Below are 26,930 nucleotides of genomic sequence, written 5' to 3' on the forward strand. Positions count from 1 at the left end.
ATCATGCTTTCAAGAATATTTCAGGAGAAGAAATCACTAAGCGAAAAGCGAAAACTCATGAACACCACTTCAATTGCACGCAGAAACCACAACGAAGAACCATCGAAGACACTCTGTGTCCCACCTGAGGACGAAGGTGCCTCCCGGCACCATCATCAAGCTATCACAAGACCGAGTTTGAAACAGTCCCAAGCAGACGACCGTCTGTGGAACAATCGAGTCTCCATGTTTGTTTCCAGACAAGAAGTAGTCACGCAACTTGTGGGCATCTTAACTGGGTGAATGTCTGTCATAAATTCATGGGCGTCAATGCTCCTTGATGCAAGAACATACCAGTCATTGCCTAACACGCCGAAGTCACGTGGTCCTGCGAGCACGTGATCAAGTTGGCTGTGTGGAAGAAAAGGAGAGTGCCTGAATTCCTAAACTTGCAGACTTGGACACAGTCGTGAGGTCCGTGCTTCTTGATTTACTGATCTTGAGACTCTTTCCACGAACTTTGTCTTTGAGGAGTTGGATCACCTTCTTGGTGCAGACGAAGGAGATGCACATGAAGAGGCCTTGTAAGGTATTCATCAATACAAAGCTGTAGCGCAGATCTGAAAGACAAGGACAATGAATGTAAAAGGCAGGCAGCAGCTTTAAAAAACACATAAAGGAAAAAGAAAGGAAAAAAAGACAAAAAAGGGAATGAAAGATCGAGAGAGAGAGAGAGAGAAAGAAAAATAGAAGCTTCTTTTCAGCTTTTTTTTTTCGTTTCGTTCTTTACCTAAACTGTTCAAGTCATTTTGTTTTTAAAAGTGGTTGTCTTTATGTTGCAAGCGCACACTGGCAATTCAAGAAAAGGTACTGTAGTCACCTCATGCGGAATGATCGCTTCCACAAATCCCAGCGTCCATGTCAGTCCCATCACCACGGTGAGCCTGACATAAATCCCCATCTTTTGTTTGTCCTCTTTGCCTAGCATCCGGGCAGTTGTGGCGCGGGCATGCGCAATATTTCGAACGGAAATGGAGAAGAAGACAACGTTGAATATCAGCAGAAGCAGAACAGGAGCAGCGAAGAATATTAGGAGGGCATAAAGGTTGGCCACCCAGCAGATTTCCTCGCCATAGCGAGGGTTAACTGGCGAGTCATCGTCAAGGATCTGTATGAAGGAAAATTTAAAAAAAAAAAATAATCGTCATTGAGTTTTGTAATTTTCTCGATGTTTATTAGGAGACACATACAAGCTGATGAGAGCTAACCCTGCACAGATCACAGATGCATCTCTTTAAGTCTAATTTAATCCTCTTTCACTGATAGCAATCTTGACCTTTGCAGCGGTCCATAATCGCTGCTTCACAGTCCTGCGGAAGGTCAGACACTACTCGATGACAATTTGTCTGAAAGTCTTTCAGCTTCAATAGTTATCACAGCTTTCTGCGAATGTTTTCCGTTTCAACGAATGTTTTGAGGACTTTTGTTGTTTTTTTTTCTGGTTTTATAATAGTGATGGTGGTAGAAGTATGGTAATAAAGTAAGGTAAATGCATAAACAAAGTCGAGACACATTTCTACACCCCACACACTATTAACACTATGGTGAGATATTTGGAAGCTAAAATATATGCATATTGTTATTATATGTATATATGAGTACATAAATATTTTCAAGCACAAGTAGAGATTTATGCAAGAAACCTTGATCACATATGCTCATCTCCTCTAGTCATGGACCAGCAGCCTACACTGTCTTAAGTTGTATTTTTATAAGAAGGTTTTTCACCCTTCTATTCTTTTTTCTTCTTCTCTCTCTCTCTCGCTGGTTTCTCTCTTTCATTTCGATGAAGCGCTATGGAGCAGAGAACAGCTGTGCTAATGAGCGGCAGAGTTCTCACCTGGATGAAGACGGCAGGTAAGACAAACAGGAGAGGAGCGAGCCAGGAGTAGGCGCTGTAGATGCGGAAACGCTTGGACGACTTGCCCCTGTCACCAGCCCGCACGAAGGCCTGCGAGAAGGTGAACCACACATCCACCGCCATGACGTTCATCCAGAAGAAGGAGGCCAAGAAGAAGTAGTGCATGGCCCCGGCAACCACCTGGCAGGCTACTTGGTGGCTTTCGGCAGAGTTCGCCGCCAGCAGCAGGGCTTCAGCCAGAAAAAGAGCGGCCAGAAGAGACAGCAGATTGCGGCCCGGAATGTTCCGCAGAGGCCGCAGGCAGGCGTAGATGACGAAGGTGACAGCCAGGCCAGCAGGGACACACCCAGGCCGCAGGCGCTGACCAGCCCCTCGGTCACCGAGAAGGTGAAGGACGCGACGCGGACATGTCGGATGACGGTGCGAGTGTAGTTCTGGGTGTAGTTCACGCACAGGAAGGTTCCAGATTCTGTGATGTAGTACTGAGTCTTGTCATAAACAAGTCCCGTGTCGAGAAGCTGCAGGGAGCCGTTCTCGTCAATCTGGAACTCAGTATCGTTGAGGAGAATGGGCAGACAGTCCATCAAAGGTGACAGAGGTGATGGCACTCTAGTGACATATGATGAGTTGCTCGCGCCATAATCCGATGTGCTGCCTACAGCTTGGACGCATTGGTTGTCCCGGAAATACCTGTACAGAAGTTCACCTTCACCTGTATGTAATAAGAGAGGCTACATCCGTAACAGTTTGTCAGTCAGTTTTCAAAAATATTGTTCACCATCACAGCCGTCATTGTTTTCTTGATTTGTGGGTTTGTTTTGTATTTGTTTGTTTATTTATTTTTTCTAGCGACATGCTGACAACACCGTGACTGCAACAACCTAAGGTTTTGAGTGATTGAGATACTCACATGTTCTCAGCACAAGCCACTTCCCGACAAACACTTCTAAAAGGATCGAACACCTGGCCCGTCTCACAGGCGAATGACTCGTCTCTCTCGTCGGTGAGCTGAGTATATTCGATGCCAACAGTCGTCGATTTTTTATGGATGTTGATGTCAAGGAGGATGGAGAAAGAATAAGGAAGCCTACTTCGGGGGTCTTTGACTTCTGTAGGTCAGAATAATCAAACAAAAGACAGAGGAGTTAAAGAGACCCGTACAAGCTACTAGTGATTAGAGATAGCCGAGTGACTCTTCTGAAGGAAACCTAATACATATATGTTTAAAAAATAGTGGCAAAACGATTTACATCTATATTCTATTGCGGAAAATCGGGTAGAATGGATGAGAGAGAATGAGGAAATAGTTATGGGGAAGGAATGACAAATAGAATTATCTAGCTGTTCGTGTTCATAAAAGTTTCTCGTTCTTTCTTGTTTTTAAGTAAAGACTTGACTGATCTTAATAAGTACACCATATATGACTATATGTTTGCTATCTGTGTCTGCATTGGCGACTTGATACTTGATAATACTTAAATAGGATCCATAAACAGGGTAAGAGCTATACTGGAAACTACACCTGTTATGTAACATTAACGAGTTACTATTATAAGGGATTGACAAACTTGAATGGTTTTAATAAATTTTGAGAAAAGTTGAACATTGTTGTGTTTGTCTCCACACAGCTCGATTGAATAAAGAAAAATAAGATAAAAAATAACAAAAATCCCTCCAAAACAAAAGCAAAACCAGCCTGACAATCTGGGCAAAACATTTAACAAGACTCATTTTGCACAGGGGGTTGCGGATGGGGAGATGTTCCGACCAAAAACGGAGGAAGTCTTTGAAGTGTTTTCCTATTTATACGTTTGAATACAGCAGTACTTTTAGTTGTTCTAAAGATGATGCCATGTTTTAGTCGCACCAGGTGGGCAGGAACTGACTTTGAGATTGCTGTTTTAAGCGGAAGAAGCTGTTTACATTTCCCTTCCGCAGGATGTTTATCCTCCCGGACATTTTTGTAAACACTGCGCGGAGGATTTACAGCACGAAGGTAATGATAATTTACAATGAGTAAATGAAGGAGCCTTGCAAAGTTGGTCTTTACACTTTCCGCGCAGTTAGTTTTGTAAAACTTAATGTTCAACTAGATGTCAACAATACTTTTTCATATATTCTGTAATGGCTGTAACCTCGCAAACAAACACACAATATCCTCGAATATACAAAATATACTGCAAAATATACTGCAAATTTGAATCCTCGTGTTGTTACTTATGGAGCTTTTCTCGTGTTTTTCTGCATAAAAGTGTAGGTGGTGTCTGCATCTCAACATGGCCCACGAATTGTTCAAGTACTTTCAGCATGGAAGTCTAAGTCACAGCCGAGCGAGTGTCTTTCTGATCGAGGTGGTCTCAGTGTCTTTCACTGACTTCTTTTCGTGTACTGAGTGTCTGACATACGTGCTTCACGAAATGTGCTTTGTAGATCCCTTTGCATCCTTTTTCTGACAGATTTTGCTACTGCTTCCGCTGATAGGGCTACATGTACTAACAATACAACCATCATTACAACAGCGGACATCACAATGCGATGGAGTGTCTGCTGTTTCTGCTGACAGCTGATGTTTAAAACAGTTGAAGTGGTAGTAGCAACCTAATAACCAACACAAATTCTGACTGGTATCGTTTTTAAAAATCTCTACAACTAGAAAGAAAGATTTTTAACTAAAAGGCGATCTTATTTTGGATAAAGTATGCCCTTTAAGTTCTGTCATGTGCATTTTGTAGACCCCACCCTTCCTGCGCCATCTGATGACATACTAAACAAGCAGTCGCTGAGCACTTCACTCTCTCTGTCGCATTTTGGAGCGAGATACAATTTAAAAAAAATCTTCTAACACAAACTCCTGCCAGATTGTGATTGCCTGTGAAATTTCTCTAGTCACAGTGCCCTTGGTTACATACATTGTGCTGTTTTGTCACTGACGAGTCATCAGAAACGACACATTATGTCGCTCAACATCCCCGCCTGTTGCTCTTTTCACCGGTGTTGGCGCGATTACAGGGAAAGTAAACACAACTCTGACTAATTACAGACCAACAACATTTCCTTCACCACTAGGCAAAAACAAAAAACAAAACAAAACAAAACAAAACATAACAAAACAAAACCCCAACCCCAAAACTACTTCTACATCTTCCCTCATCCCGTTGTTTTAGAAAAAAAAGTGACCTACAGAAGAAAACTATTAACGAATGTACAGAAAAAATGAACTTATGTGGAATCTTCTTGGACAGTGAGAAGGCTTATAACATGCTCTACTATTACAGTCTACTGTCTACCCCAAACTCTACCAAACGGAAGTTCCAAATAAATTAGTTCAGTTAATGCTTTCTTGTCAAATGGGAAAATATTAGTAACAGTCGAAGACCAAACTTCCAGATGGATAAGTCTCAACAGCGGAGTTCCACGAAGAAGTGTTCTCGGTTTCATATTGTTTAACAGAATGATTGCATACCTCCCCAAAAGTACCAGAGATGTTAAACAATTTGTAGATGACACATCTCTCCTACGAAAGGTAAAAGAAGAAAAAAAGTAAGTTAAACAGAGAACCCAAATAAACTCAAAACCATAGAACTGTATAAAATCCAAGAAGGTTGATAGTAAGCCCTATGTACGAAGAGTGTTCATTTATATATATATATGAATAGCATGTCTCTTTAACACACAAGTCAAGACTAGGAGTTTCTACCAGACAACATGACTATATAGCCATCCAACACATGCTTCCATCTTCACAGCCGAGCTGATTGCCGTACATACAGCTCTTCCTAAAAACATAAGAATACAAAAGTTAAGGACACTGACATACCGGTAGTATTTTGTGATATCCAAATCGTTCTCTGCACTCCAGGTCCTGCAAAACCAATCGTCTAACAGAATAGACATGGCATAAAAACAAACTGCCTCTCATAAGTGAGATTAGCAAAGAAATTGGCAAAATAATTATTCATGGAATAAAAGGAAATGAAAGAGATTTATAAACTAGCAAGACAGGTGATAAAGCAGAAATACAAACCCTGTCAACTCCCCTAGTTCACCAACAGAAAGAATAACCATGATGAAACAATAAAATAATATGAGAAGAGCAATACTAACAGAAAGGTAAAGGAATTAGGAAACCAATAAAAGACCAACCTAGCGATACTTTTTTTTTAAACCAAACCGAATATCTAATCAACCCCAAGTAGCTGGAATGAGAATTCAAGCTTGGTGTATGTTGTGTTTGGCTGTGAATAAAGTGAATCCATAGCAGTCTCTTGCAACCTTGGAGACTGGGCTCCAAACAGAGCATGAGTACACAGTACACAAGTAAACAGAATAAACAGAAAGGAAAGCGTTACGGTGTGCTAAACAAGGTTCCCATGCCACTTCAACGCCAAATTGCATTTCGTGGAATTACTTCTTTTTCCCGTTATCAACAAAATCAACATTATGACAATAATATAGACCTTACAAACACCGACTCAATGACAATAATATAGACCTTACATACAGGTAGATATACAGCTAGATAGATCACCTGTCGCCGCAACAAACAGATCGCAGGAAAGGTCCTGGGTAGACACGTTGTTGCAAAAGGCACAGAACTTGTTGCGATACGCTTGAGTGTAGCTGTACACCATGGTGTAGTCAGATCCATCGTCCATGCACCTGAAACACCAGCAGGTAGAGTTAGGACAGCAATAGCAATCTCCAATGGTATGGTGACTAAAGTCAAACCATTACTGATCTTGCCTCAGACGGATGCTAATTAAAGACACTCGTCGACAAATTCATGACTTTGTGTTTGTGTTTGACACAGTGGCATATTACACGATATGTCTCTAGTTAAGTAACCTGTGTCGAAAGCAAATCGAAGCAAGAAAGAAAGACGGACAGACAGATATGCAATTACATAATGTCGTTCTTGTTATTAACCCCCTCTCACCTGACATAGCATGGAAAAACAAGTGCGCACCAATAATCTGGAGTCGCATCTAAGAAGGTAATTTGGCTAAAAGGTGAGCGCAGAGCTGAAGGTCTTTGTAAGACTGATGTATGTGCGCGGATGCGGTCATATTCATATGCAAATCCTCGCGTGTCGGCAAGGTCGTGACGGATGTGATGTGACCTGCAGACCTCTACCTTCTTCCTGCTGGTCACACACACACGAACCCCTTCTCCCGCAAATTTCATGGAAGTTTTCTTTCTGACGCATATTTAATGATTGGAAACTTTTATGAAAAATAGAAAAATAAAATACCATCGCATCGACAACCTGTTGTTAACAAAGCCTTTAATGGATTGTTGATTTACATCACGTGATCCAGAAAGTGTCAGCATTGGCGCGAGAGACCTACCACGTGCGTTTCCGTCTTGAGTGCGCTTTGGCTGATGCGACCAACTTTACGTCCTATTCCAGCTGTAACCATGCACATCTTCGCTCAACGCTTTCAATTTAAATTGTTTTCTTTAAATTTAGGTTGAAAACTTGAACTATCATTTTCTGGCATGATCAGATTGGCTATCGTATCTGCACGCGCACACTGCAGAGTCTTGTGTCAAGCAGATGACTGTCCACCGATTAACCACCAGTAGTGTTGACTCGTTCCACTGACCTTCCGAGATTTATTTTGGCACAATATCTTAGGCTTAGTATGTCTATAATATGTCTTAGGCTTAGTATGTCAACAAGGAAATCAGGACCGCTTTGGACTGGGCAGCCATACTGAGCTCAGTAACCTTTGAGATGTTAAAGGCAGTGAAACATTTGATGATCTCAATAAAGTTACCTTTGATATATAAATATATAAACTATAATATAATCCTTGTAATTATGTATAATGGTTATAGTTTTTATAAATTACATTTTTTATTTTCTGCATGAGATGTGCTATGTATAAAATATATGATGTTTCACTTGCAAAATATAGTCTTGTAATGTCTCTTGCATTGCTTAGCCCTGCGTCTAATAGTGGTGTGTAAATTAATCTGTGGGGCTTGCATTTAGCTGCATAAGTGCACTGCTATGTATCAAACTGTGACGTCACTGTCTGAAAAATATTAAATGTTTGGAAAAAAAAAGGATGATAGTGAAAATGTTGCACGCGCTACAATGCGGTTGGTTTGGGGTGTTGGTAAGGGATGAGAGTCGCAGCAAATGTCTTTCGCCTAGCGTGGAAAATATTTTATTAGCGCCAAATATTTTATCCAAAGCTAGTTGTGATTAAGCGTTGTTTGCAGTTATTTAATGTTTTATATATATATATAATTCAAAATTTTGTGCGACAACAGAAGGTTTCGCACGTAATGACAAGGTAATGACAATTTTGGACATTTTCGTGAGAGTGGATGCTTCCTGCATTCCAGTCAGGTGTTTACTCTCACCTTGAAGCGATTTTGCGGTTTTCAGTTGAGTTGAGAGAATAAGTCTGGCTGCAGTTGCTAATGATTTCTGCCTCAAAGCAGGGCCGCAAGTGGAAGTGAAGTGCTGGAGGCATGAAGTGCATGGTGCAGTTAGCGCCGCTGGTGAAGACGTCTGTCAGATCAGTAGTATGGTTGAAGGGCAGTTGTTCTCTTGATGAGCAGTTGACACTGGGTCGCCAGTACCTGAAGGGTTCCTGCAGTCACAACGACTTAGGAAATTGTGTCTATGTCGTACAAGGTTAAGGATAAGAGGAAATGGTTTGAAACAGGAAACATCGTCCAAAAAATCGTTTTTTGTGCGAAAAATCGTTCTGTCACATGGTCACTTATTTCTTTATTCCATGTACAAGTAATAACTATTGTATAGCTACATGATTCAGACTAGCAAACTTTCTGCTTTTAACTGCACTGCTATTACTATTACTGCTTCTACCCAGCCCCGATCATAACCCAGTTGCGTTTATGGTATGGCATGTTTTGTCTCCCCCTACCACCCTTTCAATTGTGTTTGGTGTGGCACGCATTATTTTCCCGTACCCTATTTCCCTATTTCCCACCTTCTTTGCTGTCGTTGGTATGGCATGTTTTATCTCCCCTATCTTTCTCACCTTGTTTGCTATTGTTGGCATGACATATGTTATGTCCTCCTAACGCTTTAAAAAATCTGTCCATGTTGATAAAGGAAATATATTTGCCATTTTTTTCAAGATTGTCTGGTGAGTAGTTAAAATGGGATTAATGTCTTGAAATAACTATCATAGTTCGTCTAAGATAACTTATTAAAGGGCATCTAGAATGACAATATTTTTTTCAGTATAAAATCAGACTAGTGCGTTTCTTGAACTTCAACTTCCTACATCTATGAGATTTAGACACTGACACAAGACCCAGAAAAGAGAATGATGGAGAAGTCATAGAGGTCAGAGGCTACCGGAAAGTCTTTCGTATAAAATGTCACATAATTGTCTCATTACAGGCTTTACATACAGCGTCCAATAAGACATGCAGATCTCATTTCTGGGATCACGCTAGAAGTTTACGAGATATCAAGCCCAACAACAATTTTTAATTTTTTTTCAGTGCGATACTTTGAAGAGATAGGATCATTGATACTTGTCTCATGACAACTCACCTTATGGCAAATTGCACAGAACATGTTGCGATAAACCACAAGAGTGATGTCCCCGGAAACGGGCAGGCGCGCCAGAAGGTCGTCGCTGGAAGACGTCAAACAAAGATCAGCCAGCGCTCGGTCCCGCCACGACTCCGGACACCTGCTGACCACCGACACGCGGTCGACTGAGCTGAGTGCCGTGTCGTAAATGCACGTGAACATGTCTTTGGTCAGACCATACTGACGGAGCAGCTCTGCCCGGTCTGTGCTCTGGTGTTCGGTAGTCGGGTCTTCGTCTGGCGACCCAACGCTGTCCTCGCCGAGTGCCTGGTGCGACGGAGAACTGTTATCATTGACATCGACACCTGGCTTGTCGTCGTCGTCGACAGCGTTGGTATGGCCGGCGCTTTCGTTAAGGAACACGCGACCGTAGTCTGGGCAGCAATCCGAGAAAAAGGGACACAAGTCATCGCAGGCACAACCCTTGACCACAAAGTATGACCTTCTGTATATGCTGTTGCCACTATAGTCCCTGCAAGTCCACTTGAGGTCACAGTCGAACGGGGGTAGGGTGCTGGTCTCATAGCTAGGCTCAGGACTAGCAGGTTTTGAAGAAATGTACTGAGTAGCAAGAAGCACTAACATAGTGAAAACAAGCCACGGTGTCATTTTAAGTCCAGAGAAAAATAGATGAATCGTTTCTTTACCTTGAGAACCTATTCGACAACGTCCTCTGTAAAGACGGGCGTGTGCAGAATGCCATCTGAGAAAAGTGACTCGTTCCCATTGCCCACGGTCCTCGTCCTCGCAGTTTTAAAGAATAGTCACCAATTCCCCTCCGTTGTTCTAGATGTCCGTTTCATTGATGTTGCTATATCCCAGTCCCCTTTACCAGAAATCTACAGCTTACATCTGGACCACGCAAATCCTCTTTCGATTTTGTAACAAGAAGTTTCCGCATCCCACTTGTGAGCGGCCTTGCGGACATCCACTGTTGCCACGTCGGGCAACATTAGCAGATGGTGAGTGGTGAGTGGTAGGGCGGTCAAAACGCGTGTACACCCCTGGCTGACAGCGCCCAGTCACACTCAGTTGCAGCTGCAGCGTCTGCCGCGTGCGCCTTTTCCACGCGGCTCATGACGCGCACACGGCTCGTGCATCCTCAGGAGTCACTAAAACAGTAGACGACGGATGCGTAGGTCGTGACTCTCTACACGTCAGCGGGGACTGCGGCACGCGCCATTTGGATCTAAAGATGTGTGTGTGCGTGCGTGTGTGTGAGTGCGTGTGCGCGTGCGTGTGTGTGATTGTGACCGAAGGGAACCGTTTATATTCGTCCTGGTGTCTACGTTCCTCAGGTGGCAAATGTATGTAAGTGGAAAGTCTTTCATAAAATTTATTAAATGTTGTTTATGGGGGTTCCCCGACAGTTTTATGTAATGGCTACAAGTAAGATGAAATGCCTTTATTTTTTTAAAGTAATCTTATAATAAAACTTGAAGTCACCAGGAAAATATTTTCGTACCATTGTAAACAAGTCAAGCACTGAAGCAACGTATCGTGAGCACAGTAAGCTAGTACATGTATTACGATTATTTCCTGTTCTCGTGGATTTGTCACTACTGTTATACTAAAGTCTAATATTTGATGAACTCCTACGTCTGCTTCGAGCAAAATTCCATCAAGAAGCAGGAAGAAGATGATGCATAAATTACCAGAATAAATTAAGATTGCGAGAATGAAGAGCTCGTCAAGTCAAGTTTTCGGATAATTGAAGCATTAAAATTGTTGTTCAGCCTGATGCCTTGAGGCAAAACGAAAAGCTCTCGCGACTGACATGTGATAAAAACATTTATACAACCATTTGCAGCAACAGTAACACTAAATGCGATTCAAATTGTCAAAAATCTTCTTCTACTGACAATAATGTTCGTTACATTCTCAGCGGAGATAAGTTGCAGAAGAAGAGATACAATCTTTGTTCTGTGCAATCAGATTAGTTCTTGGTAAGAATTTGATATCAAAGGGATAACAATAGTCACGTTAAAGTCATGCATAGTTGTTTGTTTATCTGATGGGAAAGTGCGAACTATATGGGAGGAATCCAGACAGAGAAATATTGACAGCCAGATGGCACATCCCGAGAGTGAGCGTGCCTCCAAACAAGATGTATCTGGACTCGCTGTACGTTGTAGTGGTGACAAACGAAAATGTCCTACATTGCTGCCAAGCACCCTCGGGTGCAACTATACACATTAACTCGGCTTTGAGAGAAATAGGGGCTGCTTTCAGAGCCAGCGATTATAAACAAATTGTTTGCAAAAAGGACAATCTAATGCATTCATTTATGCCGCTGGCAGTTTGAGTTTTCCCATCGTCACAATATTTATTGTCTTATTTGCATTTGTTGCTAGCGTCTGACAGCGAGCGAGAGAATATTTCACGACGAGCCTCATCATCACTGGAACCTTTTGGTTACAACGTGTATATTGCAGATAGTATCTATGCCCAGTTCAAACAGCCTGACACAAGAGCCCAAGGCACGATCGAGGCAGTAGTATGCGTGCAAATCCAACTCGGTTATGAAGGATGGCAGGGTGGTAACAGCACGAGACAGTGAGAAACGCTGGTTTATTTGCCTCTCTCCCCCACAACCCCCTTGCTGCATCTGCAACAACCCATGAAGCACAGAAAGATGGATCTGGGCTGTAATTATGAAGTGAGAATGTCGTTTCCCCAGGTAAAAATAGAGAGCTCAAGAAAAAGCTGATACTTGATTGGTTGATTTAGCAGGAAAGGGCTTCCACCTTGAGGTGATTTTGCACTATGGCACCAGAGTACCCTGAGAAAACTCCCAACGCCCATCCCTGCTGACAGGAGTCACATATAGAGAGTGTCTTGAGACGGGATCTGAACCCTGAGTTTCTCACTGCAGTGGTGACAAGCGAGAGCGAGTGTGTTAACCACTACACTACCGGGTGCGCCTCGCAGATACTTCGTGTTTCTTTACCCTAGGACACCCGTGCCACCGCTTTATAACAAGATGCTTGTCCTCTCCATGCTGCTCCAAGGCAAAGACTTACCATCGCTGTATAACTATGTCCCCTAGTTGACTGTTTCAGACAATGGCATTAGGAGACATTTCATGCAAGTGCTGGTGAACCGGCTTTACTGTTTTCTAGAAGTTCTTATCAGGCTTGAGATGAGACGTAAGCGAAATACAAACAGCAAAGGTTTATGTGACCTATAGAATATTTACAAAGAGAATTTGAGGTTAGAAAAAGTGGCTCTCACGTCTGTAGCGCTAATCTGTCATTTCTTTAGTTTATGTTGTCTTAAATTGAATATGCGGCAATTAAATGAATTCATATATATATAGAGAGAGAAAAGTGAACTGGAAAAGCTTTGATCCCCAAACGGGTTTTCATCCACTTGCCTATAAAATGTGTTCGGCTGAAAAACTATAGGTCAGTAAGACGACTTACAAATTAAAGCATTACTTCGTTTTAAAAAAAAAAAAATTTATTACTATTTCACATGCACCCTCCACAAGGGGTTTTTACGTTCTGCGACCTCGTAATACCACTCAGCTCTCTCTCTCTCATACATACACGAGACAACAGAAGTCTTATGGTTACATGTATCTTTTTATTTAAAAAAATATCCTCTGGAACTTGTGACGATTGCTGCTTCGCTGAAGGTTGTCTTCCACTCTTACAAGCACACACGCACCTGCCAACTTACACAACGTTTTCGGTGGGTCAGATTCCTCGACCTAACCCTGCTATCCTGCGGCACCTGCAAAATACCACTCAACTCCCACAAAAACGACACGACGGGCTAAATGAAAAGCACACAACCACGTCCTCATATCTAACTTTTATACAGAACACGTCTGATGCTGCCTAAGGTTACTGAAATTGCTGCCAATGTTTGTAAGCGATTTACTAGCCTTTACACTTACAATCCAGTTACGAATCTTCAAGTTTGAAAGAGCAAACTTAAATCTGTACTCAGTAAGTATTCTAAAATTCAAACATAGTGAAATGCATTGGGAATAAATACAAAATGAAATTGCACACTTCCCGTTGTTTAAAAATAGGTAGGAGAAATATTTGTAACAGCCGAACGAATGACAAGGAAATAGATGATTAACGAGCCCATTTAAAAAAAAAAAAACAACCCACACACACAGATATATGCGCGTGCACGTTCATGAGAAAGTCATTCATACACACATATCATACGCACTGCCTATCACAATCATTACCCTTTTATCCCACAACGATCCGTAAATTTGACCCAATAGATCATAGAAGATTAACTTAGCTGCTCTCATATTTTGTAATTAGACTACAATTTCTGCGGTTGCAGAAATCAGACTGAGATATATTTAAAAAACATTTCCTGTGATCCATACATTTGCAAAAAGTGGAGGTAGGTACTTTATTTTTATCACTTACTATGCACCATTTTTGCAGTTGAAAGGAAAGCAAATGACTGCAATTCTTTTCAAACATACAGCATCCACACAAGAATTTCCATTTAATTGTAGCATAGTACATAAGTTCCTAGCCATCATCAACATGTATGATGCACAAATCACCCCTGATACATAGTGCCCCCTTACTATTTTAAACAGTGTATACAAACACTTTTCTGTGAAAGTGGAAATTTTTAGATTCTTCAAAAGATGCAAGCTAGTAAATATTCTCAGCAAAATTTTGTTGAATCCTGTTTGTTTTAAAAGCACTTCATTTAAAATTTTTATATAAATAAAATCTTTTTTATATTTTATATAATTTTTAAACTTTCAGATGCTCCGTACCAAAGAATCATTATCTCTCTATACAAATACAACTCTCAAAGTTGAAACAAATCCTACTCAAAAAGGCCACCACACTACCAGCAGACACATTAGTCAAAATGCTTCCTGCAAATCTGACTGACAAAGACATTTCATCTTGTAACTCACTTTTAGTTAGGAATTAATAAATCACCTTATTACGATACACACAGTAATAGCATGAAAGCAGTGTTTAAATCACTTTTCATTAAAGTCGCTACATTGCAAACAACAACAACAGCAACAACAAAATAAAAAGACAATGCATCTTGGACAAGCACCATCTTCCAGTGTCAAAATAAACTTTTCAATTTTAACCACTAACAGAGCTAGAGAATCGAATATTGATTCCAACTGCTTACTGACCACCTATTTTGAGAACAATCATAAAACTCTTATATCACAATTCGGAATATCAGATATTGCTATCCTGTCTACTACTAACAACTAACACAAAAACATTATAGACATCACTTTAGATATATAAGAACATCCACATAAGATTGATAAGCTTGTTTGAATATTTTGTTCAAGTACTACAGTACTAAGTAAAACCTGTAAAATATTGCATGGCATTCTTTATTAAATCTTCTGCTTCAAGAATCCTCAGTTTCAGTTTTGTTAACAAAATCATGACAGTGTTTTTTACACAAAGCAAAATAATGGGCAACAGAATGCAACCACCTCCCCCTTTACTGTTTCTGTCACTTGCTTTTATAAGTGCTCTATAAACAGTCTCACAATACTTTTCAGACAACTCACAATGGCCATTCTACAAAGTGTCTACTGTCATTTTGTCCTGGATCCTAGCTAATTCAACTTTGCCTATGCCCATTTTAATGCAGAGTTCACTACAATTTGTTCTGCTATTTCCATCTACAGAGAAGCTTTATTGCTAAATAAGCTAAAACAATCTTCCTGTCAGTCTAATAAAATCAAGCTCATAAACATTTATATAATAAAATATCAGCTCAAGTGGTTTACATAAAAAAACCAGTTACACAAATGGTAACATTCTTCATGGGGAAAAATGCTTCTTTCATCCACTAAATAATTTTTCCATTTATTGCCATTTCATGACGGATGCAGGCTACAGCTTTTTGTGCTCTAAAATATCATTTTCAACTCATTTCAACTATTCAGACTTAGTGAGATGCAAAGACATTCATCAAATTATCAAAAAAACGTTCAGCATCTCAGTGGTTGACTCTCCAGGTAGTGACACTACTGCATGCATTAAAATGGGCTACAGGACAAATGATTTTCTGCTGCTCTAATAGTCAGCAACAATTATGGTGTACAACACGGGAACTTTTTGTGAAAATCTTGACAGTACAATTGAGCAAATGGTCACTGAAAGGAAGGACAGTAAACACTTTGGAGCTGTGCCACAAAGAAAACAATGGAAACAACTTTCAATACTAACTTTATAAGTAAAAGCAATTTTATTTCAGATGTCTTTAATTCTATGGAAAACAAATACATAATTCACTTGTGAATATTTTAAATGAGATGTATCCACTAATCAGTCCACAATAGAGCTTACAATATTTTACATCACTCTGGAGAAGGCCTAACCCAATATATATATAAACTTAAAACAGCCAATCACAACTTATCTGCACAATAAATTTTGATAGCATCTGCTCTGAAATTCACACTGCTGCAATAAAAGACAATTATTTTGCCACACCCATGCAAACAAAATGATGACATCATGAATAATACACAAGACAATCACTAGATTCTGATTTGCTGTTTGATGACCATCCAAAAGTGTCAACACTGCACACCGTATCTCCCTTTTTTCTAAGCAAAATATCAATACTTTTTTGAAACTTAAAAGCAGCTCTTAATCTATTGTTCTTAAACAAACAGAATGTTTTTTAATATGTACAGTAACATGTGTGACCACAGTTTTTCTTGACACACTTACTGCTCCCTTTCTTGTGCTATTCTTTGTGTACACCTACCATTTCCTAGGCTGACATTATTTTATTTCTGTCCTTCTCACTCCCCTTTAAAGCCCTGCACAGTGTCAAATAGCCAGGTCAACCAGCTTAAGGTTCAAGGCAGTGTCAAATAGCCAGGTCAACCAGCCTAAGGTTCAAAGGCACCTATTTTCTATCATTCTCCACCACCCCAATAGTTGAGCAACACATGCTCTAATCCAAATTTAGATTTGTCTAAAGACTGATATCAATGTTATGTAGTCAGGTTTTAAATGTACAAAGTGTAATGTACAACATTCACGGTAATTTATCACTGTCAAGCTGTGACCCAATACTTCAAAATTCGAAGAGAACAATCATTAACCAAAAAAGTATTAAGAATCACACAAAATTAGCATTATATTATTGCAACTAATAATAGAAAGAAAAAAGGGTGTGGAAGAAGAGTAAAATAAGGCACATACCATAATCCCCAGACTGGAACTTAACTACTGAAAAAGCTAGCAGAATGCCATTTTACAAATGGGAAAAAACGATTACGATTGGTAATTTCATCTGACATTTACAAACTGTTTCCTCTTATTGTGCTGCAAAACAAGTGCAAAATAAAAGAAAAGGTAGTGTAACCATTAACGTTGGATAAACAAAACTTAAAGAAAATATTTGGTCATTTAGGATAGTCTGAAGAGATCTAAATGCAACACTGACAGTGCTTCATGATACATTTGTTTCCTGCAGCCTTCATTACTAGCCGTAAATGTTTAAGAAAGGTAGTTTTTGAAAGAAAAGTAAGGGCCTCCAGAGATTCCTATCACATTTTCAAAGAAATATTTCATCTAAATTTTGGGCAACTTCAGTTGCTTTCATTAATTACTCCATTAAACACCGTTATTTAATTTGAATAAACATAACATAAAGGCTGAAAAAAAAATGACACCAGGAATAATGGCAAAAAACCGATGGAGAGTGCTCAACCCTCATGTCCTAGTCTCATTGTATATTGAATTAGAAATGTTCCAAAAAGACTGTTTCTAACACAAAATATCGATAGGGAACACATACCATAATGAAAATCTGTGCAAGGAATGCACAAAAGTTCAAACCTCATTAGATCTGTTCTGAGAAGTAACTGTCCACTTCAAATTGAGAATATTAGTGGCATTAAGTCCAAAGTGAAAGCTATAGAACAAATGCTGTTAAAAAGCTGACCTTGCCACAGAAACTGCATTCAGTGTCCAGATGTTCTTTTTAGAGTTAACAGGTCTTTTTCTTCAAACATTTTCCTTGCCCAACCTCTTAATGCTGATCTCAAAGTCAAAATCAACTTTAAAAATCACAAAATAGTAACAATCAAGACAGAATGCAGTTGTCTAATAATTCAATGGCAATGCAAACTGTGTGGTGTGGCTTAATCTAGGTAGGTTTTTAATTAGTGACTAAATCGTAGGAAATATTACAACCAGAAATATTTCTACACAGCTTTTTGTATGCTTCAAAATTTGTGGGTCTAAGAATAAACAAGTCTTAAATCAAATTTTTAACACACTACTTGTAAATTGTAAACCTTCTTTCACTGACTACTGCTTTTAGTTAACACACATTTTAATTACTTCTGTATAAAGCAAACCCACGAAAATGGCTGCATGCAGTATAAGTGCTCTGCTAGAACAAATATTGCTGGACAGACCTATTGTTTTTAACCATACACATGCAAAATCTGTTTTCACTAAAAACTACTGTTCATTCTGTCTTATTTGAGAGTGCTGTGAAATGTAAACACAATTTTGTTCATGTCAGAAGCTGAAATAGGTTACAATACATGGATATAAGAACATGCGTCTTTCCAACACATTTTCATCCTGTTTTGGTATAAGCTGAACTAGCAGAGATTAAATCTTAAACAAAATATTGAAAACAAGAGCAAGGTAGTACAAGCAATGCGAAAACCTTTTCTTTGGCAAGTGTGTACTAAAGCCAAAAAGAAAAAAAAAAACCTTGCATGCCTGATATAAACTACAGTTGTAATTTCACACAAAAAAGAACTTTAAAGTACTGCCAGAGAGCTTTTTTTTCTTAGAACTAGGCAGAACTTCATATAAGAAACTTTTTACTAAACTCCAAGTGAACATCGTACTTTAAGTTTCATAACTGTGGCAGAGAAAGTTTTGTGTTTAATAAAATGTCAATTTTTAGCCACAGTTTTTCATGTTTTTTTTAATTTTTTATCATTGTTGGTCAGCACAGAGATTGCAACTGGCTTGGTTTTGATGTTGCATGATAAAAGTGCTCTATAATTATTATTCCTCCTCCCTGTTCTCAAGATCGCAGCTTACAAACATCACTATACAAAGAAAGTGGTCAATGTCATGAACGTTTATGGATACCATAAGGTTCTGCTCTCCCACCGACTGTAGCCTAAAGCATTTAAATATATCTCTGTACAATAATGATATCAGGGAATGTGACCTTTGCCTGTGCATCATTTTATGGTTTAATTTTGTGCAGAACGCTTTTCAAAGGGGTTTAGTTTTACTAGATTCTAATGTATAAAATATGGGTTGACAACCTTAACCCTCTTCTTTGCAAGACAAAGCAAAACTTTTATATCATTAGTACATGGATATCCATTACAATGTTAAGGCTACTGTCAATGAAATCACTAGAAGTAGGCATTTGCACATTCTATGACATTGCCATTTTCTCTTTCTATATCAGTGTTTGGTGTATAGTCTTCTGCAGATATAAAGGGGATTTTAAAAACCAAAACTCAGTAGTAGTGAAGTAAACAAAATTTAAATGAAATAGTAATTATGACATTTCTAACAATAGTAACATTTAGCATTTACTTCATTTTGATATAATTCTAAAAATACCAAATATATATTTTTTAAAATTCCTATTGTTTCAATTATTTTGGATAATGTATTCTCACCATTAATTGGACACATTTTTTTTTAAATAATGCATTTGTGACCATGTAGAAAACAAATTATTGGTCAATACTACTTAGTTGATCTTGTTTTTTTATACATCAGCTTTCTCCTAGAAATGTGTTTAAAGCGTCTTTGTCAATTGCATGCATCTACTTTTTGGGAAAGACTTATAAAAGCTCTTATCTCAAAGCCCAAATATCTCTTTGCACCACATGCTACATACATCTAGTTATGACAGCCTACCAAAATATATTCTATCACTGCGATTGTACTCGGCACACACACTCACAAAATTTCACCAACAAAATTACTATGATGTCAATCAAATGTCAACAGTCAACGACTGGTTAATCTAGCCATACAGCTCGCGATCTTGTCGAACTTCTTCCTGGCGACGAAGAATGGCAGCATTCTGTTTCTTGATTAGCTGAATACGATGATCAAGTTGTCTGTGGTTGGAATCATCATCTGCAAACAGGGAGAAAGCCATGGTATGCAAGAAATGGGCTTGTGAACACTGAAGACAGATGGATGAGTGTAGCCAAGGAAATCTGTACCCCAAAGCGCTTTTTGAGCAGTATCTTTGACGGCTTAGAATACCCCATGTGGGTGGTGACAATGCTGGCTTGGGACTGCCTGCAGAGCTTAACAACAAAGAAATATTTATATATATTACACCATACAAAGGCACATGTGAGGAGGGAGTGCTGCTTGTAGCATTTACACAGTTTCTGGCAAGATTATGACACATGCTTTAGTCTCATTCACAAACGCATGCATACATCCATATACCCCTTCCCAATACACACACATAACCTGCAAAATCACAATGCCACAAAACCAAACAATTTTGCAGATAAGCGAGAAACTCAATTTTTGCATAAATAATATAAAGGAAAGCTATATTAGGTAGGGAACCCAGTTTGCTCTTCTCTACTCCTCAAAGAGAAACAAATGCATGATTGCAAAGATTAACTGCCCAATATTTACTTACAGAAAATGCTGATACTACATATTTGCACCCTGAGCTTAGACTGGACATCCATATTATCTAGATGCAAACACCCACAATACTAACCACTATCGGAATTTGTCTCATTCCTTTTATGCGAATGGACAGTAGACCTTGAACTTCTTCCTTCTACATCTTTCCACCCGAGTCGCTGATGCACAGGTTTTCTGTCAGCCTTAACACGTGACCGCTTTTCTAATGGAGCGTCTTCTGAACTCACAATGCCAGTGGTCCCTGATTCCTTATAAGTTAAAGAGTCAGAACCTTGGAACAGTTTGGAGTGTAAAACTAATCTCCCATCACCATTATTTCCTGGGTTCACAACAGAAGCACTAGAAGATGCCTCTCTTTTTCTGGGAACAATGGGTCTCCTGGGTCCTTTAAAAGTTCTCTCCTGAGATGTTACTAGGTTTTGTCCAGAATTCTGCAATTGCTGATTTGTTGTGGACCTTGAGACCACAACACTGATTAGTTTACGGCCATTTTCATCTTTCTCCTCATCAGAGGAGCAATAGTCTCCTCCTGTGGGACTACCATGGTGATAAGTTCGTACACCTGCCTGTTTGTTTCTACTATTATATGCTCTCTGCTGACTGCCATTTCGACCGAACTCTCTGCGAGCATTGTCACGAAATGAATGACCTTGTGACCTTGCAAAATTGTCATTAGGCAGAGTATGGTTGAGTGACCGTGAAGACTTGTGCCACCCAGTCTTACTGCTGGCCTCTCTCTTCCATGACCTGTCTCTTTTATCTTCTTCCTCCTCCTCATCTTCATCAGTATCACTGACATCTCTGGCATCATCCTGAGGACTACTCCCATCCAATTTGGGATCAAGCAAGATTTTTCTTCGAGAGTGTTTTCTGTGAGCATCTGCAAAAGACTTCTGTGAAAGTTCCTGATTTGCTTTTCTGGTTTCTGGCTGTGCTGCCTTGACAACTGTCAGAGATTTTGTATGTGCAACTTCCCCCACTACCCTTACCTTTTTGGGTTTAGCTACTATGCCCTTAAGAGAGATAGTTTTATTTGTTGAAACGTGCACTTCTTCTCTACTGGCAAATTTCCTCTTACGAGCCTCCAGTTTAGCCCTTTCAACAGGGCTCAAATTTGATTCTGGTTCTTTTTTCCTTGTTGCATGTGTGTTACTCTGGGAAGCTGCAACCTTGACACTAATGTCTGGTGGCCTTTTAACAGTCTTCTGCCTTTCTATCTCTTTCTCACTCTCAGAACTACTACTGCTCTCAGATGTCTGTTCTTCAGAGACAGAACTGTCCTGGTCATCTCCATCAGAATCTCCTTCATCTGAAAGTTCTGAAATGCTTTCACTGCCTGAAGCCACACTTTCACTGCCTGTAGCAGCACTTTCACTTTCTGAATCAGCTTCCTCATCAGAAAGTGAGGAGGACTCCTCGGCACTACTAGAGTTATTGTCATGATCACTTTTTACTTCCTCCAGTTTGCTAGCAGAACTGGCACATTCATCACTGGGTTCAAGAACACTCACAAAAGGCAGTGGGGATTTGTTATTGTCATCATCAGAGTCAATATCTGCTGGCACTGCAGCAGCACTCTGATGGAGTTCTGGAGACGTAACAGATTCTGTGATTGGTGATAAAAGTAATTTCTCCTCACCATGCTCATCAGTATCTGAATCACACTTTCTCTCAACACTGGGTGACACGTCCATTTCAGGCATATTATCAGACTGTGTTTCACTGGCAACAGCGATGGACAAACTGGAGTCGACAGTGTCTAGGACATTTGTCCCACTCTCCTCCAGAATGCTGCTTATATCTTTGCTTTCATCCAAGATGATATCAGCTGTTGATGGAGAACAGGACTGGGATGATACATCCTCACCCCTGGCATTTTCATCATCACTCTCTGATTCATCATCACTGTCACTGCCACTTGAATCAAAGCGACTAAACTTATCTGCAAATAAACACATACAAAAAGGACCAAATGTGACTTAATAAATGTTCTTTTCATTATCATGTTTTAAGGTGGGAACCTAACTTGTATACAAAAAACATAAAATTAAACGAGAACCATATTTTCATAAAGCACTCACTGGGAAGTGAGGTGGGAACATCATAAAAGAGTATATCATCACCTGTAAGCCTGTTTGCTTATATGTGTGTGTGCGCATGCAAGAAAAACTTGCAAAAATAAGTGTCCTTCAGAGTGACTAAATCTATATACATATTTTTTTTTTTGAGATACAAACTGTGCATGTGCTATAGTAACTTTTTGACATGATCTGTCCCTGCCCACTTCAACCAGGAAAGAGTTGGTTTCATTTTACAAAGATAATGAAGATGACCGAATGCTTATTTTTTGAAAAGCAATTTTACTGGATCATTAGGAAGGGAGGTGAGAACCACTCAGAAGATAGCATGTGCCCATGTGAACCAGTCTGTGCATATGAGAGAGTGAAGCTTTTCTTAATCAGGCAAACATGAAGGAACGTTTAAACAAGTTTTTACATGACATTTATATATAAAATTTGCCAAACATGGTAGAACATTTGTCCATATTATGCACCACCTTTAGAAGGACTTTCTTCCTAAATAAGCACAAACTAAGTCTGTCTTAATCATAATCTGAACACAGGTCTCTGAAAATCCTGACTACACAGCCATTTGTATGAACTTAATAGCAAATAACAGAGTGATAACACACTATCGCTTGAGACAAAAGGTCATGAAATACAACAAAAGTGTCCCGTTAAATCAGTGACATGCATGAGTACCTTTCTTCTTTTTGCGTGATGTGGTACTCTCTTGCACCCTAATCGGTCTGTCTGAAGTGGAGCAGTACTTGTCCTGAGGTCGGATAAGAAATGGTTTAGAAGAGTTTTCAAGAGGCAGAATGGTACTACTGTTCTTCCCAGCAGCGACAGAGGTACCAGTCCTCAGTCCAGCCCTCTGAGGGGCAACTGGAACTACTTCAGCACATTCCTGTACAGCACCTCCTTCATCTTCAGGCACTGTATTTATAACTATAAGATTACTGCCTCTATTTGGTGCAGGTGCACTCTGCACATATGGCACTCTTGTTGGATGGGGAAATGCAGCACCTTTGGGATGAAAAGGCTGCCCTCTTCGCAAACTGACCCCTCGACCTCGAGCAGTCTGTTTAGGATATAAGCCCCGTCCAACCCTCCAGTTGTTCTGGCCAAACCTTTTAGGAGATGTTTGATGAAACTGAAATACACATAAATATATTAAAACATCTGAAAAACCAAAAAATGCTTACAGAGATAATAATTTTACACACTAAATTTTGTTGTAAATGATGCTTACAGGGTTCCCAGGGATCAGGGATGGTGCCAAGTAAGGACCGATATAAGTGACAGTCATCAATGCTTAAGTTTTTCTCATTTATGGTCAGAAAGAGGTATTATTTATGAATCTTTGGTCTTCTCTATGTTCTGAAATACATGTATTACTATTCTAGCAATAAATAATCAAAGAATTTATTTTGATGCATATCTGCTATATTTGGATAAGTCTCTTTAGCACACTGATAACATACACCGTTAATGTTCCAAGTTTTCTAGAAATCTAAGTGATAATAATTGCAAGACCTGAAAGCCATTCTTTGGTGTAATACAAAAGTCAGTTCACGTTTCTCTCTCACACACACTCAAAAGGAGAGACAGAGAAATAGAGCTATTCATAGTACTAGAAAATCAAGGCTCTGGTTCAAGAAAGAGATAAGTTTCCAGAGACCTTTTGAAAGAAGAGAGTGTTTTTTGCGAATACGGAGAGGCAACTAGTGTAGTACAGATGTGTAGACCAAACGTCTTTTTTAATTAAGGTGACTACAAGGAATGCAAAGGCTTGCAGGATCAGAAAAGGAATGAAAAGACTGTGATCCTAATGCTAAACCGTAACACAAATGCGTGTATCTTCCAGAAATACATTCATGCGCTTCTTGTGTCCATCAGTAAGCATGTACTTCTTCAAAACACTTTCGCCCATTGACGAAAGATTCAAGGATATTCCACAAGCATCTTTAGAGTCTTTTATCAACCAGTCTTTATATTTCTCTTCCTTTAGCCAGTTCTCCTGAAAAGAACACTTCCCCGACATTTTTTGAGTTGTCAAGAAGACAAAAGAAACGTGGTCATCCATCAAGACTAAAATCTTGCGAAACACAAGTTCTTGTCTCGAACAAGACTTGGCAGTTGTGTGATTAAAATAGCAGTGAGGCAAAGAATCGTCTGTATTTTGCACCAAAAGTCGACTCCGAAAATAACTTTCTGGATTTATAAGATGCATGAAAAATAAATCTGTGGTAATATTTTATCGATATAAAGACTTGTAAGGGTCACAGAGAAAATGTAAGGATGTGTGTGAGGAATTGTAAGGATCGCATAGAAAATATAAGGACTTAAAAGGCCTTACGGCGAAAATCCTCTACGTACAGACTTGCAAGGATAGGTAAGGACCATGCGAACCCTGTGAATAACACCAAATCAGTCCTTTTTAAAATTTACTATAAAATTTTTATTATCCAACCCTATTTTCTAACCTTGTTTGGATGAAAAGGTTGGTTCCAAACTCCATCTTGGAATGCTGAGGCAGGCTGATTGCTCCCAAAAGGACTTTGTGATAACTGCAAAAAGATGTTACAAAATGTTCAATGTTCCCTGATATAGTCCACACAAAACATTAATAAGGAGACCCATACAACTGAAATCCTGATATGCCCTGCAGAGGACAAACCACAATAAAGTGTAGCATCACTTTCCCTCTCTCTGGCCTTCAGTGACCACATTAAGGAACAAATTATGCATTAAAAAACATGACTTGTTAAAAAATCTTTTTCCTGGACAAATTAACTATGTTGGCTATCTTTCATTATTGTGAATATTTTTATACAGGAGAAATTTTAACACGCGGGCTCCAGTTATCAACTACAGTTATGATGCAACTGCCCACAACTCAACAGCTGTCAGAATGATGCTAAAACAGCCTAGGTCTAGTGTGTTAATAAAGGTAATAGAGGAGGTAGAGGATTGATGCTGAACATTTAGCACACAGAACACAATAACAAAATAAATTGAGATCAAACCTACATTTGCTGGAAAATCTTCGACCCACTGGGCACCTGCCCCAGTAAGAGAGTGACCTGACCCTGTTATCTGTGGAATGGGCTGAGCATCTTCAAGTTCAGCTGATACGGTTCTCTGCAAATTGATCAAAATTTGCGTATCATATACTAGAAAGCTCTATCCATGATACTATATTACTGTTGGCCATGCTTTAAACTCTCCTCCCCTCTTCACAAAAGACAGCTTGTACACATTCTTAAACTGTACTGATCAAGTATGCTGACTAGGGAAAGTTTGTTGCAATTCTACCAACACTTACTTTGCAGTGTTAGTGTAGTTTTTACATTCCCTCTTTCTACTGTGAACTTTCATTACTTTTTTATGGATTTTTCTTTGGTTAATTTTTAACACAATTTCTGTTTAATTATAACCGAGGACTCAAGAATGTACAAATGTAAAAATCAAACATTACCTTTTTCAAAGTAGCAAGTGCAGCTTGCCTAAGGGCCTCCAGCTCATCATCCTGAAATGAATTGTACACTGATCATTTTGCCTGACTGGCCATAATCTTTCGTGGACAGGCTTTTGAGCCAAGCAAGAAACAAGCAAATCTTCAATAAAGCAGTCTTGACATCGAAGAAGCACAGCTTGAAATGCACATACAACCTGCTCTGGGCTGTATATAGGTCAACACTGTCAAAGACATTTTTAAGTTAGTGTATGTCAAGGATCACCTCAACTTTTTTTGCCCATGAAGAAATAGAGAAGCAAACTCCTGTGGAAAGCATATCAAATATAGGGATTCCTCATATTTTCAGGTGTTTTGTGCACGGAATTGTTGTTGAAGCAGAGGGCAAAAGTTTTCAGTCTCATGTTCAGAGTTGGAGATTTAGCAGCAGTAGTTAATTGAAAATAGGAGAAGATAATCCAATATTGAAATCTTTAAAGCTATTCTCTTTATATATATAAACATAATATAACAATGTAGTGATATGCTTACAGCCCTCTTGCTCCGCATTTTTTGGCCTATTTCTCAGTTCCTACTAATGTGTTATATATACGCATATTAAAATTTTTGCCTCCAAAAGAAATATTTTAACTTTGTACCCTGTCCGCGATTCAGCGACTGTCATTGGTATTGGATCACGCTAAGGATTAAAAGTTAGAAGCCACAAACCATGTCACATAGAAAACTGGCATTTGTTACATTATGTTAGTATACACTATCGATGACACTGATCAATGAATTAGATAACACTGAGTCTCGCATACGAAAACATCCCTTATTATTAGCGATTCCACTAACTAGAGAAATGTTATATTAAGCAATCTTTAAAAAAAACGATAAATCAACACTGATTCACGTCTGAATTATAAATATCAATATGCCTTACAGTATTTACAATTTATCAACATGGGTAACACGTTCTGACGGTGTGTACACTAAATAAAAGACCAAAGGGTTAGCAAACAAGCAGCAAATAAATCTAAAAAAGGTAAGTCAAGAATGCAGCGAACAGGGAAACGTTTTTACGAAAGCACGAAAACATTACGACAGATGTATTAATTCAAAAATTTCTGAAAGCCTCTTACCTCCTCATCTGACGCCATGTTTCCTTCAACACTCCGCAGTAAACGTCTGCAACACTATGCATAAAGGTACTAAACTTTATAATGCATTGAAAAGAAATTAT

The 26,930-nt window shown here is 39.2% G+C and overlaps 3 protein-coding genes across 5 annotated transcripts; all 3 read right to left on the minus strand.

Moving 5' to 3' along the window:
* Positions 1–381: 381 nt before the first annotated feature.
* LOC112560710 (G-protein coupled receptor Mth-like) lies at positions 382–2,023 on the minus strand. The gene is made up of 3 exons (XM_025232729.1): positions 1,880–2,023; positions 860–1,147; positions 382–639 (listed from the first exon to the last, which is right to left on the minus strand). The coding sequence occupies exons 1-3, from the start codon at positions 2,021–2,023 to the stop codon at positions 382–384; spliced, it is 690 nt and encodes a 229-aa protein (XP_025088514.1).
* On the minus strand, positions 1,949–10,528 carry LOC112571028. Of its 2 annotated transcripts, XM_025249814.1 has the most exons (6): positions 9,447–10,528; positions 8,276–8,508; positions 6,429–6,559; positions 5,718–5,762; positions 2,811–3,009; positions 1,949–2,590 (listed from the first exon to the last, which is right to left on the minus strand). In XM_025249814.1, the coding sequence occupies exons 1-6, from the start codon at positions 10,095–10,097 to the stop codon at positions 2,089–2,091; spliced, it is 1,761 nt and encodes a 586-aa protein (XP_025105599.1). In that variant the 5' UTR covers positions 10,098–10,528; the 3' UTR covers positions 1,949–2,088. The 2 variants fall into 2 exon arrangements, with proteins under 2 accessions (XP_025105599.1, XP_025105606.1); XM_025249821.1 differs by lacking the exon at positions 5,718–5,762.
* Positions 10,529–13,062: 2,534 nt separating this feature from the next.
* On the minus strand, positions 13,063–26,867 carry LOC112563893 (transcriptional regulator ATRX-like). Of its 2 annotated transcripts, none has more exons than XM_025238353.1 (7): positions 26,830–26,867; positions 25,709–25,759; positions 25,261–25,371; positions 24,714–24,797; positions 22,927–23,380; positions 20,238–22,106; positions 13,063–19,627 (listed from the first exon to the last, which is right to left on the minus strand). In XM_025238353.1, the coding sequence occupies exons 1-7, from the start codon at positions 26,845–26,847 to the stop codon at positions 19,512–19,514; spliced, it is 2,703 nt and encodes a 900-aa protein (XP_025094138.1). In that variant the 5' UTR covers positions 26,848–26,867; the 3' UTR covers positions 13,063–19,511. The 2 variants fall into 2 exon arrangements, with proteins under 2 accessions (XP_025094138.1, XP_025094145.1); XM_025238360.1 differs by having other exon boundaries at positions 13,063–19,803.
* Positions 26,868–26,930: the final 63 nt, after the last annotated feature.

The sequence above is a fragment of the Pomacea canaliculata genome, linkage group LG1 (assembly GCF_003073045.1).
Source record: "Pomacea canaliculata isolate SZHN2017 linkage group LG1, ASM307304v1, whole genome shotgun sequence".
In the NCBI taxonomy this organism is placed as follows: Eukaryota; Metazoa; Mollusca; class Gastropoda; order Architaenioglossa; family Ampullariidae; genus Pomacea; species Pomacea canaliculata.